This window comes from Rattus norvegicus, chromosome 1 (assembly GCF_036323735.1).
Source record: "Rattus norvegicus strain BN/NHsdMcwi chromosome 1, GRCr8, whole genome shotgun sequence".
In the NCBI taxonomy this organism is placed as follows: Eukaryota; Metazoa; Chordata; class Mammalia; order Rodentia; family Muridae; genus Rattus; species Rattus norvegicus.
Genome location: NC_086019.1, coordinates 237,429,483 through 237,447,338, shown reverse-complemented (window position 1 = coordinate 237,447,338; position 17,856 = coordinate 237,429,483). Strand labels below are relative to the sequence as shown.

At 43.9% G+C, this 17,856-nt stretch overlaps 1 protein-coding gene across 4 annotated transcripts in view; it reads right to left on the bottom strand.

Moving 5' to 3' along the window:
• Window positions 1-17,466, bottom strand: part of Mbl2 (mannose binding lectin 2) — a 35,695-nt gene extending 18,229 nt beyond the window's left edge. Inside the window, exons 1-6 of one of the 4 annotated variants that reach the window (XM_006231249.4) lie at window positions 17,280-17,466; window positions 16,632-16,800; window positions 16,112-16,295; window positions 15,436-15,552; window positions 12,604-12,672; window positions 9,791-11,900 (exon numbers count right to left, since the gene is read on the bottom strand). In XM_006231249.4, the coding sequence (XP_006231311.1) occupies window positions 11,527-11,900; window positions 12,604-12,672; window positions 15,436-15,552; window positions 16,112-16,286 (735 nt within the window). In that variant the 5' untranslated portion in view covers window positions 16,287-16,295; window positions 16,632-16,800; window positions 17,280-17,466 and the 3' untranslated portion in view covers window positions 9,791-11,526. Of the gene's footprint in view, window positions 1-9,790; window positions 11,901-12,603; window positions 12,673-15,435; window positions 15,553-16,111; window positions 16,297-16,631; window positions 16,801-17,279 lie in introns of those variants that run through there. The other 3 variants (XM_006231250.4, XM_063272804.1, NM_022704.2) reach the window with 3 other exon arrangements.
• Window positions 17,467-17,856: the final 390 nt, after the last annotated feature.

Sequence of the window (17,856 nt, the reverse complement as noted above, 5' to 3'; positions counted from 1 at the left end):
TTGGGTTAGCTCACTCAGGATATTTTCCAGTTCCAAACATTTGCCTACGAATTTCATAAAGTCGTTGTTTTTGATAGCTGAGTAATATTCCATTGTGTAGATGTACCACATTTTCTGTATCCATTCCTCTGTTGAAGGGCATCTGGGTTCTTTCCAGCTTCTGGCTATTATAAATAAGGCTTCGATGAACATAGTGGAGCACGTGTCTTTTTTATATGTTGGGGCATCTTGTGGGTATCTGCCCAAGAGAGGTATAGCTGGATCCTCAGGCAGTTCAATGTCCAATTTTCTGAGGAACCTCCAGACTGATTTCCAGAATGGTTGTACCAGTCTGCAATCCCACCAACAATGGAGGAGTGTTCCTCTTTCTCCGCATCCTCGACAGCATCTGCTGTCACCTGAGTTTTTGATCTTAGCCATTCTCACTGGTGTGAGGTGAAATCTCAGGGTTGTTTTGATTTGCATTTCCCTTATGACTAAAGATGTTGAACATTTCTTTAGGTGTTTCTCAGCCATTCGGCATTCCTCAGCTGTGAATTCTTTGTTTAACTCTGAACCCCATTTTTAATAGGGTTATTTGTTTCCCTGCGGTCTAACTTCTTGAGTTCTTTGTATATTTTGGATATAAGGCCTCTATCTGTTGTAGGATTGGTAAAGATCTTTTCCCAATCTGTTGGTTGCCGTTTTGTCCTAACCACGGTGTCCTTTGCCTTACAGAAGCTTTGCAGTTTTATGAGATCCCATTTGTCGATTCTGGATCTTAGAGCATAAGCCATTGGTGTTTTGTTCAGGATTTTTTTTTTTTTTTTTTTTTTTTTACTAAAATACATTTCTCTCTACTCAGTGAGCATCATGAGCCGGGTTTCCTGACAGCTTGCATAAATCTCCAGGAGGAGATCGCCCTCTGCTGTCTTAATGAAAATTGTCACCACAAACAGGGCACACTGAACAGAGTGCCTCCCTGATTGTTTCCAGTAAGAGTCATTCCAAATAATGTGGAGTCAAGCCTGAGAGCAGAGCTGGCCAATGTTGTGCAGATTAAAAATGAATATATAAATGTCCTAGGTGCTTACATCTCTTCTATATTCTTTATAGTTCGTGTGGTTCTTTATTGCAAACATGCTCCAAAAATGAGAAAACCAATTTTTTTATTTGAAGAAAGAATTCGGTAAGTTTTTAAAACTGTGTGATAAGGTATCTGATTTTTTTTTCTTTTTTTCGGAGCTGGGGACCGAACCCAGGGCCTTGCGCTCGCTAGGCAAGCGCTCTACCGCTGAGCTAAATCCCCAACCCCTAGGTATCTGAATCTTTGTTACAGTTTTGGGGGGGGGGGGTTGGGGGATGACTTGGTTGGTTGGTGGGTGGGTTTGATTTGGGTTGTTGTTTTATTGGGGTTTTTGCATATTTTCCATTTATAGCCTTGGGCAACAGGTCAATACATATTTATCAATGTCAGTCAGACCCTTTGAGCCTAACAGAACAAAATAAGTTAAAAATTAAAAAGAGCTATCACTGCTGACCATGTTGGATCTCAAAACATTATATGGAATGCCCATGAACTATATCAATCAATATACAAAGTTGAATTCCCTGGAAAATATAGTGTATTAAAAATGATAGAAAATAAAGTAAAAAAAAAAATTGAACACTCTTCTATCACCATCATCAGTATTCTGGTGACACTGGGAGTCGAACTTAGGGCCTCTCTCATGGTGAGTAAGTTTTCTACTGAGCTATATCTCCAGTATCCGAAAGCAGAGTTTCCATAAACAAACTCAAGACCACTTAGGAACGTGTCTGGAATCATGTTTGAGCACAGACAGAAAGGCTTATGATAAGCAACACAACCTGGTCCACACACCCCTCCAGAGCTAGTGTGAGCTCTCAGTGCTCTCAAATTCTCTCCAGTTCTCCACAATGGTTAGTTAAGACACCCACCTTTCTGATGATAGCCCACTCAGACCAAGACCTCACTGTCTCGAGTCCTCCAAAATTAGAGTGTATATGCCTAAACTCCACACATACGCCTTTCCACAAACTGTTATATGCAGTAGGTCTCCCTTGTAAAAAGGTTTTCCCAAAACGAGCTCTGCATCAATACACGTGGGTTCTATATACAGGTCTTTGATTAATCTCATTTCTGCCGTCATCATCGTCCATACTACATACCTGGAAACATGCCAGCGTGGTATTAGAAACTTTATTTTGTGTAAGAACACATGGTTTAGGGGTTGGGGATTTAGCTCAGTGGTAGAGCGCTTGCCTAGCAAGGGCAAGGCCCTGGGTTCAGTCCTCAGCTCCGGAAAAAAAAAAAAAAAAAAAAGCACGTGGTTTGTCCTCCAACATCATATCGCTATCAAAGGTGTGATCGTAAGAGGAAAAAAAAGAAAACCTCCGAGTCTCCAGCCCCGTGTTCAAAGCCACAAATCAGAGAAGCTGCGACCCAGAGGAGTAACATGAATGCTTCTGAAGCAAGCTAGCTCGGCATAGAGTTCAGATCAGACAAGGCGTGGCATGGGGACGGGATGGGGGCGAGTAGAAAAAAAATCCACAATGTGGTCAAAGAGGCTGTGGTGGTCTAATTGGTCACAGAGACCAATCGGATCGCCGCTAGGTGGGTGAGTAAGCTAAGGGGAGATATGGTAAGAATGGTCGGAAGGAGGCAGCACTGAGCACAGCTGAAGGGCCTGAAAGATCTTCGAGTAGCTACTTGGGTCAGTGACAACCATTTAGCAGGCATTGTTTTCGGTGGCAACCATTTGTCAGACATTGTTGTGTTTGTTAGCAGTTCTCAACCTGTGGGCCAAGACCCCTCTGGAAGTTAAATGACCCTTTCACGAGGGTCGCTGAGGACTATTGAAAAATGCAGATATTTATATTATGATTGATAAGAGTAGCAAAGACACAGTTATAAAGTAGCAATAAAATACATTTGTGGTTGGGGGCTCCCAGCACGTGAGGAACTGTGTTAAAGCAGCATTAGGAAATTGAGAACCACTGTGAGGAACTTACCATTGCAGCTGACAGTTTATATGACCACCATTCAACATTTTAATAATTTCAATACTAGAAGTCGGCATGTCCTGGGAAGAATTTGGGACTTCTCTTTTGAAACGTGCTTCACCTTGAGAAGAGCCCTAATCACTGAGGCTGGCAGGATAGGAGTTGCGTGCTCCCGGGCAGATGGTGGGGCTGTTCACCGTGGCCTAAGACCTGGCTGCAGTGTACTGAGTGGCTCAGGATACAGGCAAGACACCTAGGAAAGCTCACGTCTGCTCTTGACCAAACCCAGAGCAAGGGCCTCACTTCACACTAAGTGGAGAAAGAGAGACTCTTCCTCTGGGAGAGCCAATCTATTAGAAAGAGCTCAGAGCTTGCACCGGCTTCCTTCTTCACCACAGGGCTTGCAAGTGCTGAGCTAGCCGCAGCTTCTGAGGTGAGCAGGAATTCCTTACATGGGTGCTGTTATGATTCTGTATTACTGATAAGGGAGGGCATTTGTGGAAAGACCAACTTCGTAGTAGAGTGGAGCTCTGGGGGAGATCCATTTCCAGGTGGAGTAGAGCCTGCTCTGAAGCTCAGGTCTACCATGTAGGTGCTGATTGATCTATTGACCGCTGTCATTGGACTAGATCGATCATCACCATTACCTCACACTCAGAATCCTCGTCTCCCATGTGCCAACATCCCCTCAGAACTAGGGAGAACACTAAGCCTGGGGTCTAGTAACAGACCCAAAATCCAAACAAGAAAACTCAACGTGAGCCTAAGATTTAACACTCTCTGCATCCCAACGGACTAAGGCTATAATGCAGGTTTTTCCTCAGTTTCCCCCCAAATCTTAGTGGCATTGCAAACCCCAGAACCTGAACTCCAACCCCAGTGCCAGAAAAAGGACAATGAACCAGTAAGGAGGAGACAAGATTGAAGGATTCTGTTACACTCGAAGTGCCACAGCTCTGTAAATCACTAAGACAAACCTCAGACAACGCAGTTAAAAACCTTGAACAAAGGTCAAGTGTCAGGCAGCAGCCCAGAGCCCAAAGAGTAAGCCTCGAGCAAATCCCATGACCCTTAACTAGAGATACATTTCACAGAACTTGACACTGCCTCTCCTTCAGACAACCAAGATCACTGTCCGAGCTCAGCTCCCTAAAGTGGAACCAAAACCCAGAGCCAGGACTACAGAAGCCAGAGCTCTGAACTGAGATGAGATCACAGCAGCAAGTTCAAAGCTATGATTCTCCTTTCCCGTTCCAACTCCCCAGTCACGGAGGGTGCAGGTACTGCACGGAGCCTGGAACTGAGAGTTGTGAGTTTTGGAATCCAAACATCAGAGAACACATACCTAGGGAGGATGATAACCTGGAGAGCTCTGACTGGAGCTGGACCAACACTGGCATGATTCTCAATGCCTGGGACACTCGGTGCCTGCAGGTCTAGTTGATGTCCTTTCATTTATCCTCATTATATTTGTCAGGTATTTTCACAAAGAATCCGGTTCGAGAAGACAAGACATACATGGATCAAGCTTTGTTCGTATGGATCAAGAGCACAGCCATCTTTAGCAGTTTCTTCAGTAGGCGGTATGTTCTCGGTATCGGAGGAACTGGGTGTATAATAGACACTGTTTGCTGCTGGACCATGTAACTAGCGGAAGGCCGTATATCAGCCTGGATAACTGAGGAACCCTTTCATCCTGTGGTGTACTGTGGAGACCCAGGAGACTCACAAGGATTGTATGACAAAGTATCAGTTGGTGTCACACTGTTCCTGGGTAGCAACAGGAGAGACAGTAGTATATGATAAGGAGTTTATTTAGATTATATTTCTAGGCGTTCAAGCCATGACTCTGCTGGTCTGGGCCTCTGATGAGAGTGGTAACATCCAAAATATCTTCTCATTGTCATGCAGGAGACCAAGCCTTTACCTCAGGACCTCTGAGAGACAACCGCCCTAAGTACAGCAGAAATGATGTTGGTGATCAGGCACAAAGACATTGAAAGTGAGTGAAGGTTAATGAATATTAAGTGACAAGGTCTGCGCCAACTTGGGCCCATTCAGGGCTATCCAGAAAGACTCTCCCAAAGGTGCAGAGGATAAGGAAGAAGACTTAACAGCATAACAAGTGGACTGAGTGTCAGGCACATCTGAGAGCATGAGAGAGGATAGAAAAGAAATGAGTCCGGGTTAATGGTTGGACACACTTAGGACTCTTTGGTACTAAAGGTCACATATGAAGGGGAGTGTTAGCAAGGTGATGTCTATAGCCAAGGTCAGCTCTCCTCGCTCAAGCAAGAAGGAGATAGACAATAGAATGTAAATATGGTTGAGGCTCTTTTAAAGGAAGAAAACTTCAAAATAGAATTGTAAGTTGAAAAATAATGAATGTGGTTAATCTTGCTGTCTCCGTGTGGAGAAGAAAAGTAAAGGCATACAAACCACAAGGGACAGTTAGATGCAGGGCTCAAGGCTTGCACGCTTAGGAAGTCGACAAGCTATTGGAACCCGGTTCCAGCCCAGAGTGAGCGAAACACTAATAGGAGAAAAAAGCTACCGCACGGGCTTCTCTATGCAGCAAAGGCCGTCACTGTATATGGCCTTTAGAAATCCAGCCCAGTGACTTCCGTTCTCAGTCACTCCATTGCTACTCGGTAACTAAGCTCACTTAACTACCAAGCAAGACTGTGGAGTGTCTGCTTAGCTCCCACCAGCACTCATCCTTCTTATGATCCTAACAGCCAGATGGAATCACAACTTTAGAGGAAGGTTAGGTTTATATCCTATCTTATACTTCATTTAAGTTTATAACCTCTTTTTCTCTGGAGCACTTGAGAACACTGGATTTAAAAGTGATATTCTACAGGCAAAAGTTCCGAAGCCCCCTTACCCCACTGCTAAAGTTGATTTTGGATTGAATTTCTGGCTCCCTTTGCCTAGAATCCTGATAAAGGTACAATGTCAGCTGTGTTATTGGGAAGTGGGGAACATGGTAAAAATGACCTCTGACGAATGGATACAGAGAATGTGGTACATTTACACAGTGGAGTATTACTACAGCTGTTAAAAACAATGACTTCTTGAAATTTGCAGGCAAATGGATGGAGCTAGAAAATATCATCCTGAGTGAAGTAACTCAGTCACAAACAGAGCACACATGGTATGTGCTCACTGACAAGTGGATATTGGGCAAAAAGCTCAGAATACCCATGATACAACTCAAAGACCATATGAAGCTCAAGAAAAGGGAAGACCAAAGACCTCCTACTTAGGAGGTAGAGGGAGGGGGAGGGGGGATAGGATCAGGTGTGGGATGAAATGTGGGTGGGGGGAATACAGAGGGTCAGGATATGTATCAGTGGGGGATGGGAAACTGGAGGTAGCTACTAGAAAGTCCCAGATGCCAGTGAAAGAAGAGATTCCCAGGACCCAACTGGGATGACATTAGGCGAAATACTGCATTAGGAGAGAAAGACCTGTAGAGACCATATCCAGAGGTTAGGCATGGCCCCAGGTTGAGGAATAGTGCCACCCACTCATCTCAAAAATATTAACTTCTCTAATAGAATTGCAGGGACAAAGGGTGGAGCCGAGACTGAAGGAAAGGCCATCCAGAAACTGCCCCAGGTGGGGATCCATCTCATCTGCAGACACCAAATCCAGTCACTATTGCTGATGCCAAGAAGTACGTGCTGACAGGAGCCTGGTATAGCTGCCCCCTAAGAGGCTCTGCCAGTGCCTGACCAATACAGATGCGATGCTCACAGTCAACCATCGGACTAAACACGGGGACCCCAATGGAACAGTTAGGGTAAAACATGAAGGAGCTGAAGGGGTTTGCAACCACATAGGAAGAACAACAATATCAACCAACCAGAATCCCCAGATCTCCCAGGGATTAAACCACCAACCAAAGAGTGCACATGGAGCGACTCATGGCTCCAGCTGCATATGTAGCAGAGGATGGCCTTGTCGGGCATCAGTGAGAAGGGAGGCCCTTGGTCCTGTGGAGGTCGAAGCCCCAATATAGGGGAGTGCTGGGGTGGTGAAGAGTGAGTGGGTGGGTGGGGGAGCACCCTCATAGAAGCAGGGAGCGGGAGGATGGGATAAGGGGTTTGCAGAGGGGAAACTGGGAAGGGGGATAACATTTGAAATGTAAACTTTAAAAAAACCAATAAAAACAAAACAAACGACCTCTGACATGGAAGACAGAATAAAGTAAAATGCTAGTTTAGGAGCCACAGTTTGGACTTTCCAAGTGTGACTCTCTGTTTCATGAGTCCTTTATAAGTCCTGGGAACTGCTTATAAAACTGGGGTCAGCTGTTTTCTATCAAAGATAAGCTTTAACTAGTATTAACTTATGCTACTACTATACCCCCAGAAGTCTTACTAGAAGAATTGCTGTGTAGAATGTAGTCAGGTGTGGCTTTACTGTAGGACAACTCTCAGTGCTCAGTGGTTCCCTAATTCCAGCCTGTCTTTATTCTTCCTCCCCACCCCTACCCCTCCTTCCCCTTCCTCCTCCTCTCCTCTCCTCCCTCTCCTCTCCCTTCCCCTCCTCCGTCTTCTTTTTGTAGGCTTTGGTGGTGGTGGTGGTAGAGGTTGGTTAGTTGGGTTTTTTTTGTTTTGTTTTGTTTTGTTTTTTTTGTTTTGTTTTGTTTTGTTTTTTTGTTTTGTTTTGTTTTGTTTTTTTGTTTTGTTTTGTTTTGTTTTTTTGGTTTTGTTTGAGAGGTTTGGGAGGGAAAATGTGGTTTGGTTTGGTTCGGTTTTTATCTTTGATTTCTTTAAGACAGAGTCTCACTGTGTGTCTACGGCCTTTGATTCACTATGTAGACCAGGATGGCTTCAAACTCATAGAGATCTGCTGTTTCTGCCTCCCAAGGGCTGGAACTAGAAACCTGTGCATTCCTTTTCTTTCTTTCTTTCTTTCCTTCTTTCTTTCATTATTTCTCTTTTCTTAAAGATTGATTGGTTGATTTCATGTATGTGAGTGCACTGTCACTTTCTTCAGACACCAGAAGAGGGCATCAGATCCCATTACAGATGGTTGTGAGCCACCATGTGGTTGCTGGGAATTGAACTCAGGACCTCTGGAAGAGCAGTCAGTGCTCTTAACCTCTGAACCATCTCTCCAGCCCTCTTTATTTATTCTTTTTTCTTTTTCTTTTTCTAGAAAGAACTGGAGACCAGAGTGGTCAAAGGCGGAAGTTTTATTGGTCTGTGAGGATATTTGTGAGGGTTTGTATATGTTTGTATGTCTCCTTGATGTTTAATGCGCACTAGTGAGTGCCAGATGCTGCTGCTTCTAAGGCCCTCTGTGCTGTTTTCCGGCCTGAACTATGATTCCCTTGTATGAGCTTTGGTTCCACTTTTGTGTCATAGGAACAATACCCCTAGGGACACTGGGAAAGATGGGCCAGGGTATGTGGTATTCAGCAAGAAAGAAGCCAACAGTCACTGATGGTGAACCAACTGCATTCAGATTACATGGCTATGTGTGCAGAAACGCCTGTGAGCTTTTACAGTGTATATATATATTATATATTATATATATACACACACATATATACATATATATGTATATCCACAGAAAGTAAACTAAACATGTTTCTACACATAACAGAAAAATAATAATTACTAATAATGTATTTTTTAAAAACTTAATACCACTGAAGCATGTTATGACCCCCCCCAGGCTAAAATATACAAAATATACCGATAAAAACTATTTTATATTGTTATATGATATCCTTTCATATTTATTTGTATCCCAAAATATAGCAATAAAAATTAGAATTCTGGTTAAATGAAGAGATAAATTATTAATTTGAGACTTATTAGTACCTTGTTAAATCTGTCTAAGTTGACTGAGAGGACTAATGTTGTAATAATGAAAACATCAGAATTTTACGGAAATTAAAGACAGTTCTCTCTTGCTCTCTTACCCTCTTCCCTCTTTGTCCCTTTGCTCCCCATTCCCCTACTCCATCCCCCACCCCCACCCCCACCCCACCCCACCCCACCACCACCACCCTGTGCTCATGGCCAGCCTCTACTCCCTCTACTCCTCTCTCTCTCTCCCCCCAACACACACACACTGCCTTAACTCCCCTTAAAAAAACAAAAAAGACAGTTCTCAGTTCTGTCATTTATTCTGATCTCTTCTAGCTTAAAGAAAACAATCTGAAAGGCCAGGTGCTGTTATTTGCCCCAAGCATCGACAAACAGAGCAACAGCAAATATACAAAGTTCAAAAACTAGTCCACAGGCACTCGCCCAATCTACAGGGTGCCGTTTTAATCTCAAGGTCGAAAACTGCTTTTCCCAACAAACAGCGTTTTGCCATGGATATGTATTAGGGGTAGTCAGAAAGTTTAAGAATAGAACTTCAGAAAGAAACCTAGAAAGGTATCTTCATGAGAGGCAACAGTACACTTTTCACAAGGAACTAACCTTAAAGGAAAATGTTAATAAGTGGGACTACCTTAAGAATTAAGGTAAGGACGGTTGTATGGGAGGAGTTAGAGGGTGGAAAGGGAGAAGGGATGGTGGAATTATATTATAGTCTCAAAGGAGATAAACAAAAACACTGAGTCCTTGGTGCTGGAGCAACGGCTTGGTGGTTAAGAGCACCAAGTTCTCGTCCAGAAGACTGGAGCCAACTCCCAGCAATCCCAGTGCAGCTTGCAGCCACCCGGATGTCCAGTCCCAGGGGATCCTTTAACCTCTCCTGACCTCCTTCATCACCACACAGCCATGTGGTGTAGTCAGACTTACAAGGCAACACATTTAAAATATATGTTTTTATTGAGCTCTTAAATTCATTGAAAACCAATAATGGGAGAAGTAAAACCCTGAAAAGGTGCGTATAGTGCACGTGGACAGTAGCCATTTGTATTCTGAATGCAAAGATTCCTGTCAATATGAAAAGTTCAGGTCGATGTTAAACAAACTACAAAAGGTTTGAACAGGTCGCTCACAAAAGGTATTTAGGTTATCAGTTACCATGTGAAATATTTTCATTGTCGTAACACACCAGAGAAATAGAATAAAAATGGGGGACAGTATCACTTTACACCTACGAGAATGGCTAAAGTCAAAAGAATCGACATGCGGCCTCCTGCCCCCCGCAGATGTACAATGTTTACACCTGACACACACAGGTCACCAGAGTCTGGCTTCTTTTCATCGAATATAAATACCTGCTTTCCCCACCACCAACAACCAACCAGCAAATCAGTGCCCGTATCTACTTAAAGAAAGTTAATGGGTGCTTCTTTTTTACGATTTATTTTTATTCTTTTTAACTCTGTGTATGTGTGTAGGTTTGTACTCATGAACGCAAGTGTTCACGGATCTTGAGAGTGTCAGACTCCCTGTAGCTGGGGGTACTGGAGTTTGTGAGCTCCCTGATATCAGTGCTTGGGTCTTCTGCAAGAGCAATACCAGCTCTTAACAGTGGAGCCCTCAGGGTTGGGGATTTAGCTCAGTGATAGAGCGCTTGCCTAGCAAGCGGAAGGCCCTGGGTTCCGTCCCCAGCTCTGAAAAAATAAAAATAAAAAAAAAAACACAAAAAACAGTGGAGCCCTCTCTCCAGCCCCAAAAGGTTTTTTCCCCCTTAATGACCAAAAATTATAACCCATTCAATTGTGTCCATTACCAATAAAAAAGATAAACTATCAGGGTTGGGGATTTAGCTCAGTGGTAGAGCGCTTGCCTAGGAAGCGCAAGGCCCTGGGTTCGGTCCCCAGCTCCGAAAAAAAGAACAAAAAAAAAAAAAAAAGATAAACTATCATGTTTTAATACAAGGGAGCTCTTTGTAGCCATGAGAGACATAAACTACTGTTGTCTGTAACGACAAGAATGAATATCACATGATTAGTTATGAAAGAAGTAAATATAAGACATAAAAGAGTACATATAGTATGATTCTATCTATATGAAGTTTATAAACAGATAAAATTAATTTATTAGGATACAGATCAAAATCATACTTAATTTGGTAACAGTAACTAAGAGAAGTAATTAAGTGGTTTCTGGGGTCAGAGAACTGTTCTGTGCCTCTATCTACAAGATAGATATTAGACAGGCAGACAGATAAATAGATGAATGGTGGATAGATGGATGATATTATACATATATGTGTGTGTGAATTTATTAATCTGTTCACCCGAGACTTATAGCTTGTCCATAGTTTAATGTCCCATTAAGACATTTCATTAGGAAGTACATCTCTGAAATAAAGCTGTGAGTAGACCCTTTTAATACCTGAGGCTGGGCTGAGAAACTGTGGAATTAGACAGGGTGACGCCATTACTCAAGGAGAAAAGAGGGCCCCGCAGAGCACGTGTCATAAATGAAAAGTAAAACTCCTTTCATTTCTACACCTTCACAAGAGAATGCTATTCTGAAAAATGTTACAGTTTAATTAGGTAACCAATGTTGAATTGCCTATATTTTCAGAACAAACTGTGGACTTATAGAATACACTGAAGTATCAAGGAGGGATGAGAAACAAGCACCCTCAGTCAGAGAATTCACAAACTACCAAAAAAGAATCAGAGCAAGGAACGTCATTCCACTTCCCATTTGTCAAGAGCACCACACAGTTTTCCCCAGAGCCCACATTGTTGGGCTCACCCTCATTCCAGTTAGTGTAGCGCACTCTGTTTCCTGTCAGGTCCTCAAAAACGTTTTCAGTCCTCTGGTCCGTTATGCCCAAGAAGGCAACATCTTTGGCCACATTCTGGATGGCCCTATTTTCCTCAGCATTCCTGGGAGTGGCCACAGTGCCCTGGAGTTCGGAGCACAGAGCCTTCGCTCTGTTAAGGGGCATCCTTCTAACACTGCTCATGAAGTACTTCTTTCCAACATTTTCACTCATAGAAAGGAGCACCCCTAAAATGTAAAAAGGTAGGTGACACTGGCTTATCTTCTAGACCACTCACTGTGTGAAGTTGAAATGGAAACATGTATACTCCATTTTCTCTGGTGGCATATAACATAATGGGTCTGCATTCTTGAGACCCGTCGTGAAATGCTTTCACAAATCAAAACACGCATCTTTTTACCTAAAGTTCCAGTTTAGCTGTTATCTTGTTTTCACCTTGCTGTCTTAATATGAACGAACAGGCACGACTTTGTATATTGAGATCTGCACCGTGGAGCACAGGTTATCTGGAATTCTGAATTCTACCATTCTGTTAACTCTCAATCAAACAAAGATGCCTGAGCAGATCTGGCCACAGCTAGAAGAAACATGATCGGCTCCATCATCTGGTCTAGATCCCAGGATTACAAAGTAGCCCACATTCTATTTTTAGTGAACAAGATCTGACCCTACAGATCTGGGTCCTAGAGTCAGACTCACTGAAGCTTATAAACTGGTTCTACCACTGAGCTCTGTGAAATTGAGTAAATCATTTAATTCTGAGTTGCCTCTGTTCTGACAAATGATCATTGGGAGGATCTCATGGGACCTGAATGGGAGCAGTTTTTTTTTTTTTTTCAGGTCCTAGGAAATCATACGTGTGCAGTGAACGTCCTGCCTCCTACCATCCCCAAACTTTAAGCTGCTAGAAGGGTACGGGAGGATACTCACACTTTCTCATAGCTCTCAGCTCCGATCGCAGGGCTGCAATTTCTAAATCAATGTTGGTAGTATCAAATTCTAGAAAGTTAAACAGTGAAAGGCAGTGTGAGCGTGAGGACCTAAGCTGTGCATTTCGGGAGTGTGGTATCTTTTTTCAGATTAAAAGGAGAAGGAGAAGAAAGAGAGGAGAAGGAGGAGGGGGAAGGGGAAGAGGAGGAGGAAGAAAGGTTTGCCTTTTGTTTTTAACATTAAAATACCTAAAAGAAAAAAAAGAACCTGCTTTTATGTGGCCTAAAACATCAATCTCTTCCTTTTCCTAAAACAGGTCCTTAGTAGGCTAGCGCCTCACACACTGCCTTTCTAACCTGTCTCATCCTCTGCAAGGAGGACAGTGTGAAGAAGTCCTCATCAGATTCCAGGAAGAGCAAATTCTCATAGGACAGACAGACTATCTCCCAAGATGAGGCAGTTACCCGTGAGGGCAAGGCAATACTGTGGGAGCAGGAGTGATCAATCACCTTGTGGGAATCAGACTGGTCCCTTCAAGTGACTTCTTCAGACTGCCTCCCTGAGGCAGAACTGGACAATCATCAATGAGAAAACATACAGCTTAATTGTGAGTCCTTTCTGTCCCCTGTTCTCTGTGTTTCTATACTTAAACTTGAAGACAGATTGAAAATCAATAGTTCCTTTATGTGTTCCTCTCTCAAATACTCACATGTTTAATTAGCATAAGATAATATGTGACCAATCCTATCTTTTTGGAGCTGTCTGAGCCCCGGATTATTATCCTAAAAATTCTAGTCAGAGCCAGAACTGATGACAAATGCCTTTCAGGCACAGGCAGATGGATCTCTGTGAGTTCAAGGGTGTATGGTCTATATAAATGAGTTCGGGGCCAGCCGGGGATTCATAGTGAGACCCGGCTTGAGAAACAAATAAATTCATGCGTTAATTAAATGACATTTTGGCCCCATATACAAAGATATTTAATGTATATTTCTAGTACATTCATCTACTCACTCAATGACAGAGCTTGACAGCAATCTGTAAGTGAGTTCTTGACTGTTCTCCCAAATTGCTTCATTAGGGCTAAAGCAAATCTCTGAAGAAGTTATTATTGGTTGTCTCGGGGTTTCTATGGCTGTGAAGAGACACCGTGAACATGGCAGCTCTCGTAAAGAGAAGCATTCAGTTAGGACTGGCTTACAGTCTCAGAGAATCAGTTCGTTGTTGTCATGGCAGGAAGCATGGTAGCATGCAAGCAGACGTGGTGCTGGAGAAGAAGGTGAGAGCTCTCCATCTTGATCTTCAGGCCACAGGGAGGAGACTGCCACACTAGGACTAGCTTGAGGATGAGACCTCAAAGCCCACCTGCACCGTGTCATGCTTCCTCCAACAAGGCCACACCTCCTAGTAGTGCCAGTCACACGTGGGTCTGTGAGGGCCACCGTAGCATTCATGAGGGCCATTCTTAAGTAAATGCCCACATTTATTAATTCAAGAGATTTTTGTCTCTAAAAAAAATCGATTTTTGTTGCCTTTCAGTTGTTTCATCCATGGACGTAGCAGTGTTTCCTGTTTCAGTGGTTGGTTGGTGTGTGTGTGTGTGTGTGTGTGTGTGTACGTGCATGTGTGCACATTTGTGTGGGCACCTCTACCTCCACAGTGACAGGATCATAGTGAGCATTGCTATGCCCACCTTTCTCACATGGATACTAAACGGTCACATCCACAATTCGTGCCAAATGCTCTACTGAACCAAGCCATCGCCCTAATGCCTGCTTTGCCTTGGTTTTACTGAAATTTGTCATGAAAGAAACCAACAACATTTTCTCTGAGCTCCTCATTTTTCACAAGAGAAGGGCACGTGCTGCTTGGTGTGAACTAAGTAGCTGCAATGTGGTACCAGTTTTTCTCAGAAGGAAATGCGGTCTTTCCACACACGCCTTGACTCTGGGCTGGACTGTGCCTTTTATAAACACACCAAAAGTGACTGTGTATATATATTTTAGCTTCTGTGCTAAGAGTTATATAATCACCAGGTAACAGTGGCCCGTGCCTTTAATTCTAGCACCTGGGAGGCAGAGGCAATCGAATCTCTATGAGTTTGAGGTCAACCTGGTCCACAGAGTGAGCTCTGGGACAGTTAGAGCTACACAGACAAACCCTATCCTGAAAAAGAAAGAAAAGGAAAAGGTTGTATAATCACTACTACCTAATCACCTATACAAGCCTGGATAGCCTATGACATGATAAGAACCTCGTGTCTGGCCCTCCTTACGGCAGCTGACCCCCACCCCCACACAGAAGACAGACGTGTGAGCAGGACCACTGGCCCTCAGTGAACCACAGGCATAAATGAACTCAGCTAAAATCAGACCTTTTGTGGCTGACCCACCGAATTATGTTTAAATAAATGTCTGTGCTTTTAGCCTCCTGAGTTTGGGGTTGGTTTCTTAAAAATGGAATATAATTTACATGCCTGTCAATGTTGAAACAGTTATAATAAGTTGAACAGGCATAATAAGCCCACATTGACATATGGCATTGTCTCCTTGAGGTCAAAAACTCAGCGGAGGGAGACTGCTTGAAAGAAAAGAGTCTGGCCTCCCACACTTTACAGGGTATCTGAAAACAGGATTTCCTGAAAGATCTGCAACTATAGATCTAGACATTGATGGAAACTCTCTTAGGTTCTAAGTAACCAGACGGTGCTAAGGGAACTTGACCAGGAAGCTGAAATGGGCATCTGCGCCCCTCCCCCCAGCACTGAGAGAGAAGCACATCCCACCAGCATCCGGCGTTCTAAACCCAGACATTCTGAAATGACGTCCTCACCTACACTCTCTCCACGGTCTCCTTTTGGTCCCGTTGCTCCTTTTGACCCAGGATTCCCTGGGGGCCCTGCAGGTCCTACTTTTCCAGGAGGGCCCTGCAAGCCTCTGAGGCCTTGACCTGAGGGAAGACAAACAAAGCATAAGTCAATATCTGTGGCTTTGCTTTCTCTAAAGTTTAATCCTCTGTGATGAGGTAAGTTCCCTCTGCTCCGAGAGACAGAGCAGTATGAGGTCACTGTCCTGGACAGGCAAGACAATCCTACATGCTTCTGTGTGGCAGCCCCGAATGCCAGACAACTAAAATTCTATCTGTTCTGAGTTACAGTATGTCGCTGCTGAGAGTGCAATTTGCCTAATAAGACTTTCCTTGCCTGTAGTTCTAGTCAACTTCCTCTAGAATGTAGAGTCAGAGAAAGGAGCTGGAGAGACGGCTCAGTGCTTAAGAGCATGCGCTGCTACTGTAGAGGGCCTGAGTTTAGGTCCCAGCACCCACGATGGGTAGCTCACAGCTGCCTGTAACTTCAGCTGCAGGATGATACTATGTCTTTGATCTCCAAGGTTACCTGCCCTGGAATGCACAGGAGCATGCGTGCATGTACATGTGCGCTTGCACAACCCCACACACGTAATTAAAACCAAAAGAGTTTAAGAGTAACGAAAACGGCTTAAATGCATACCCGGTTCTCCCTTTTCTCCCTTGGCACCGTCGTGTCCATCTTTGCCTGGGAAGCCGTTCAGGCCCGGAGAACTGCAGGCAATCACAGGGCAGCTACTTTGAGCCCCTTCGGTTAAGGTCTCGGCATAGACTGCCGTGAGCACGCAGAGCAGAAGGAAGGATGTGAACAGGGACATGGTCCTCACCTTGACGTAAGAAAAATCATGAAAGGTTACCTCATATCCTTTCCAGTATGTATGTACCAACCCTGCCTCTGTCCTGTAACTTGGGGACAGACACTGTACGGATGGATTAGTCGTGGGAAAGGTGGTGTCCAGATTGGGTATTTTGAAAATTAGGCATTCCTTGTGATGCTGTGTGGTTAGCATTTTAACAACAACAAAAAAAAAAAAAAAAAAAAAAGGCATAACAGCATGCATGCAAGAGAGGCCCGTCTGAGGGAGGGCACTAGTGTCCAGGTCTCTGCAGGCAGATGTCTCTCATGGCAGTGAGAGCAAAACAGGTTCACACTACCAACTCACCAGTGTCGGATGGCTTAGGGGTTGAGGATGATCGGAGACACTGTGTTCCGAAGGATCTCACATGTGTGCCACGGTCTGCAGCCCAAATCCTATTTTCACATAGGACAAGATGGTTTCCTCCAAGACCAGTTAGATACCCTTTCCTCGGTTCCCAGAAATAAACTATAGGCTGGTGATTAAAAGAGACAGGGTCAGACTCCAATCTCACAGAAGTCTACTAGCCTAGCCCTGAATGAACTTAAGTGAACTTCCTGATAGTTTGTTTCCAGCAGCAAGACAAGGTGGCTGGGGAAAGCAATTTGTCTATAAATTTCTCTCTACCTCCTGGATTTTCCCATGACAGAACCGCTCTCAATTAGACAACCTGCCTTGAATCCTTCTCTAGACATTTTGTCTGTCCTTCAAGATTTTCATCCAGCTCTTCCTAAGAAATCATAACAGCCCAGTCCCAAGGGTCTTAGATTCCATGACACTGTCTTTGTAAAGTCATCTTTGCAAACAGATGACTGAGAGAACTCTCACGTGTCCAGGCAAGCAGAGAAAGTGCTGCTGACATGATTTCTGCCTGGCACGCCTCTTCTCTCAGGCATACCTCTGGAGTTTAGTCAAATCCCTAGACTTTGAATATAGGAACCCAAATCCACTCACCAAAAATGGTATTCCAAGGCTTTGAAACAGCAAAGATTCAGGGGCAAGGAAGAGTCTCTTCAACCTGGAACTCTTAACAGATACCTCAAAGTGAGGGAGGAGCCGAGCCTGATTTTTAAAAAGATAACCCAAGCTGACCTTCAACCCCAGATTAATAAGCAACCCTCTTTGGGGCTGTATTATGCACTCCTTAGGAGGATTCCCCAGAGGCCTCCAGTGAGTACACCAGGGCTGTCTACCTTAATACAGCACCATCTCCCCTTCAGCTGACATCCACTTTGCTAATTCTCATGACTAAGTTGCCCTAGTAAGTAGGTTCAAGTGGTTAATCATGTCAATTTCCTTGCTTACCATACACAAACACACATACCCAAGCATGTATACACTCTGCGCACACTTCCTCTACACACACACACACACACACACACACACACACACACACACACACGCATGCATACACTCTAAGGGACAGCAGAGATCCAGCTTCTGTCAAGAACACTTCTAGACTCCACACTATCATCTGCAGCCTGGGCTATCCTGAATCTTTAGTGTTCTTCTCTCAGGCTTTTCCTCTTCT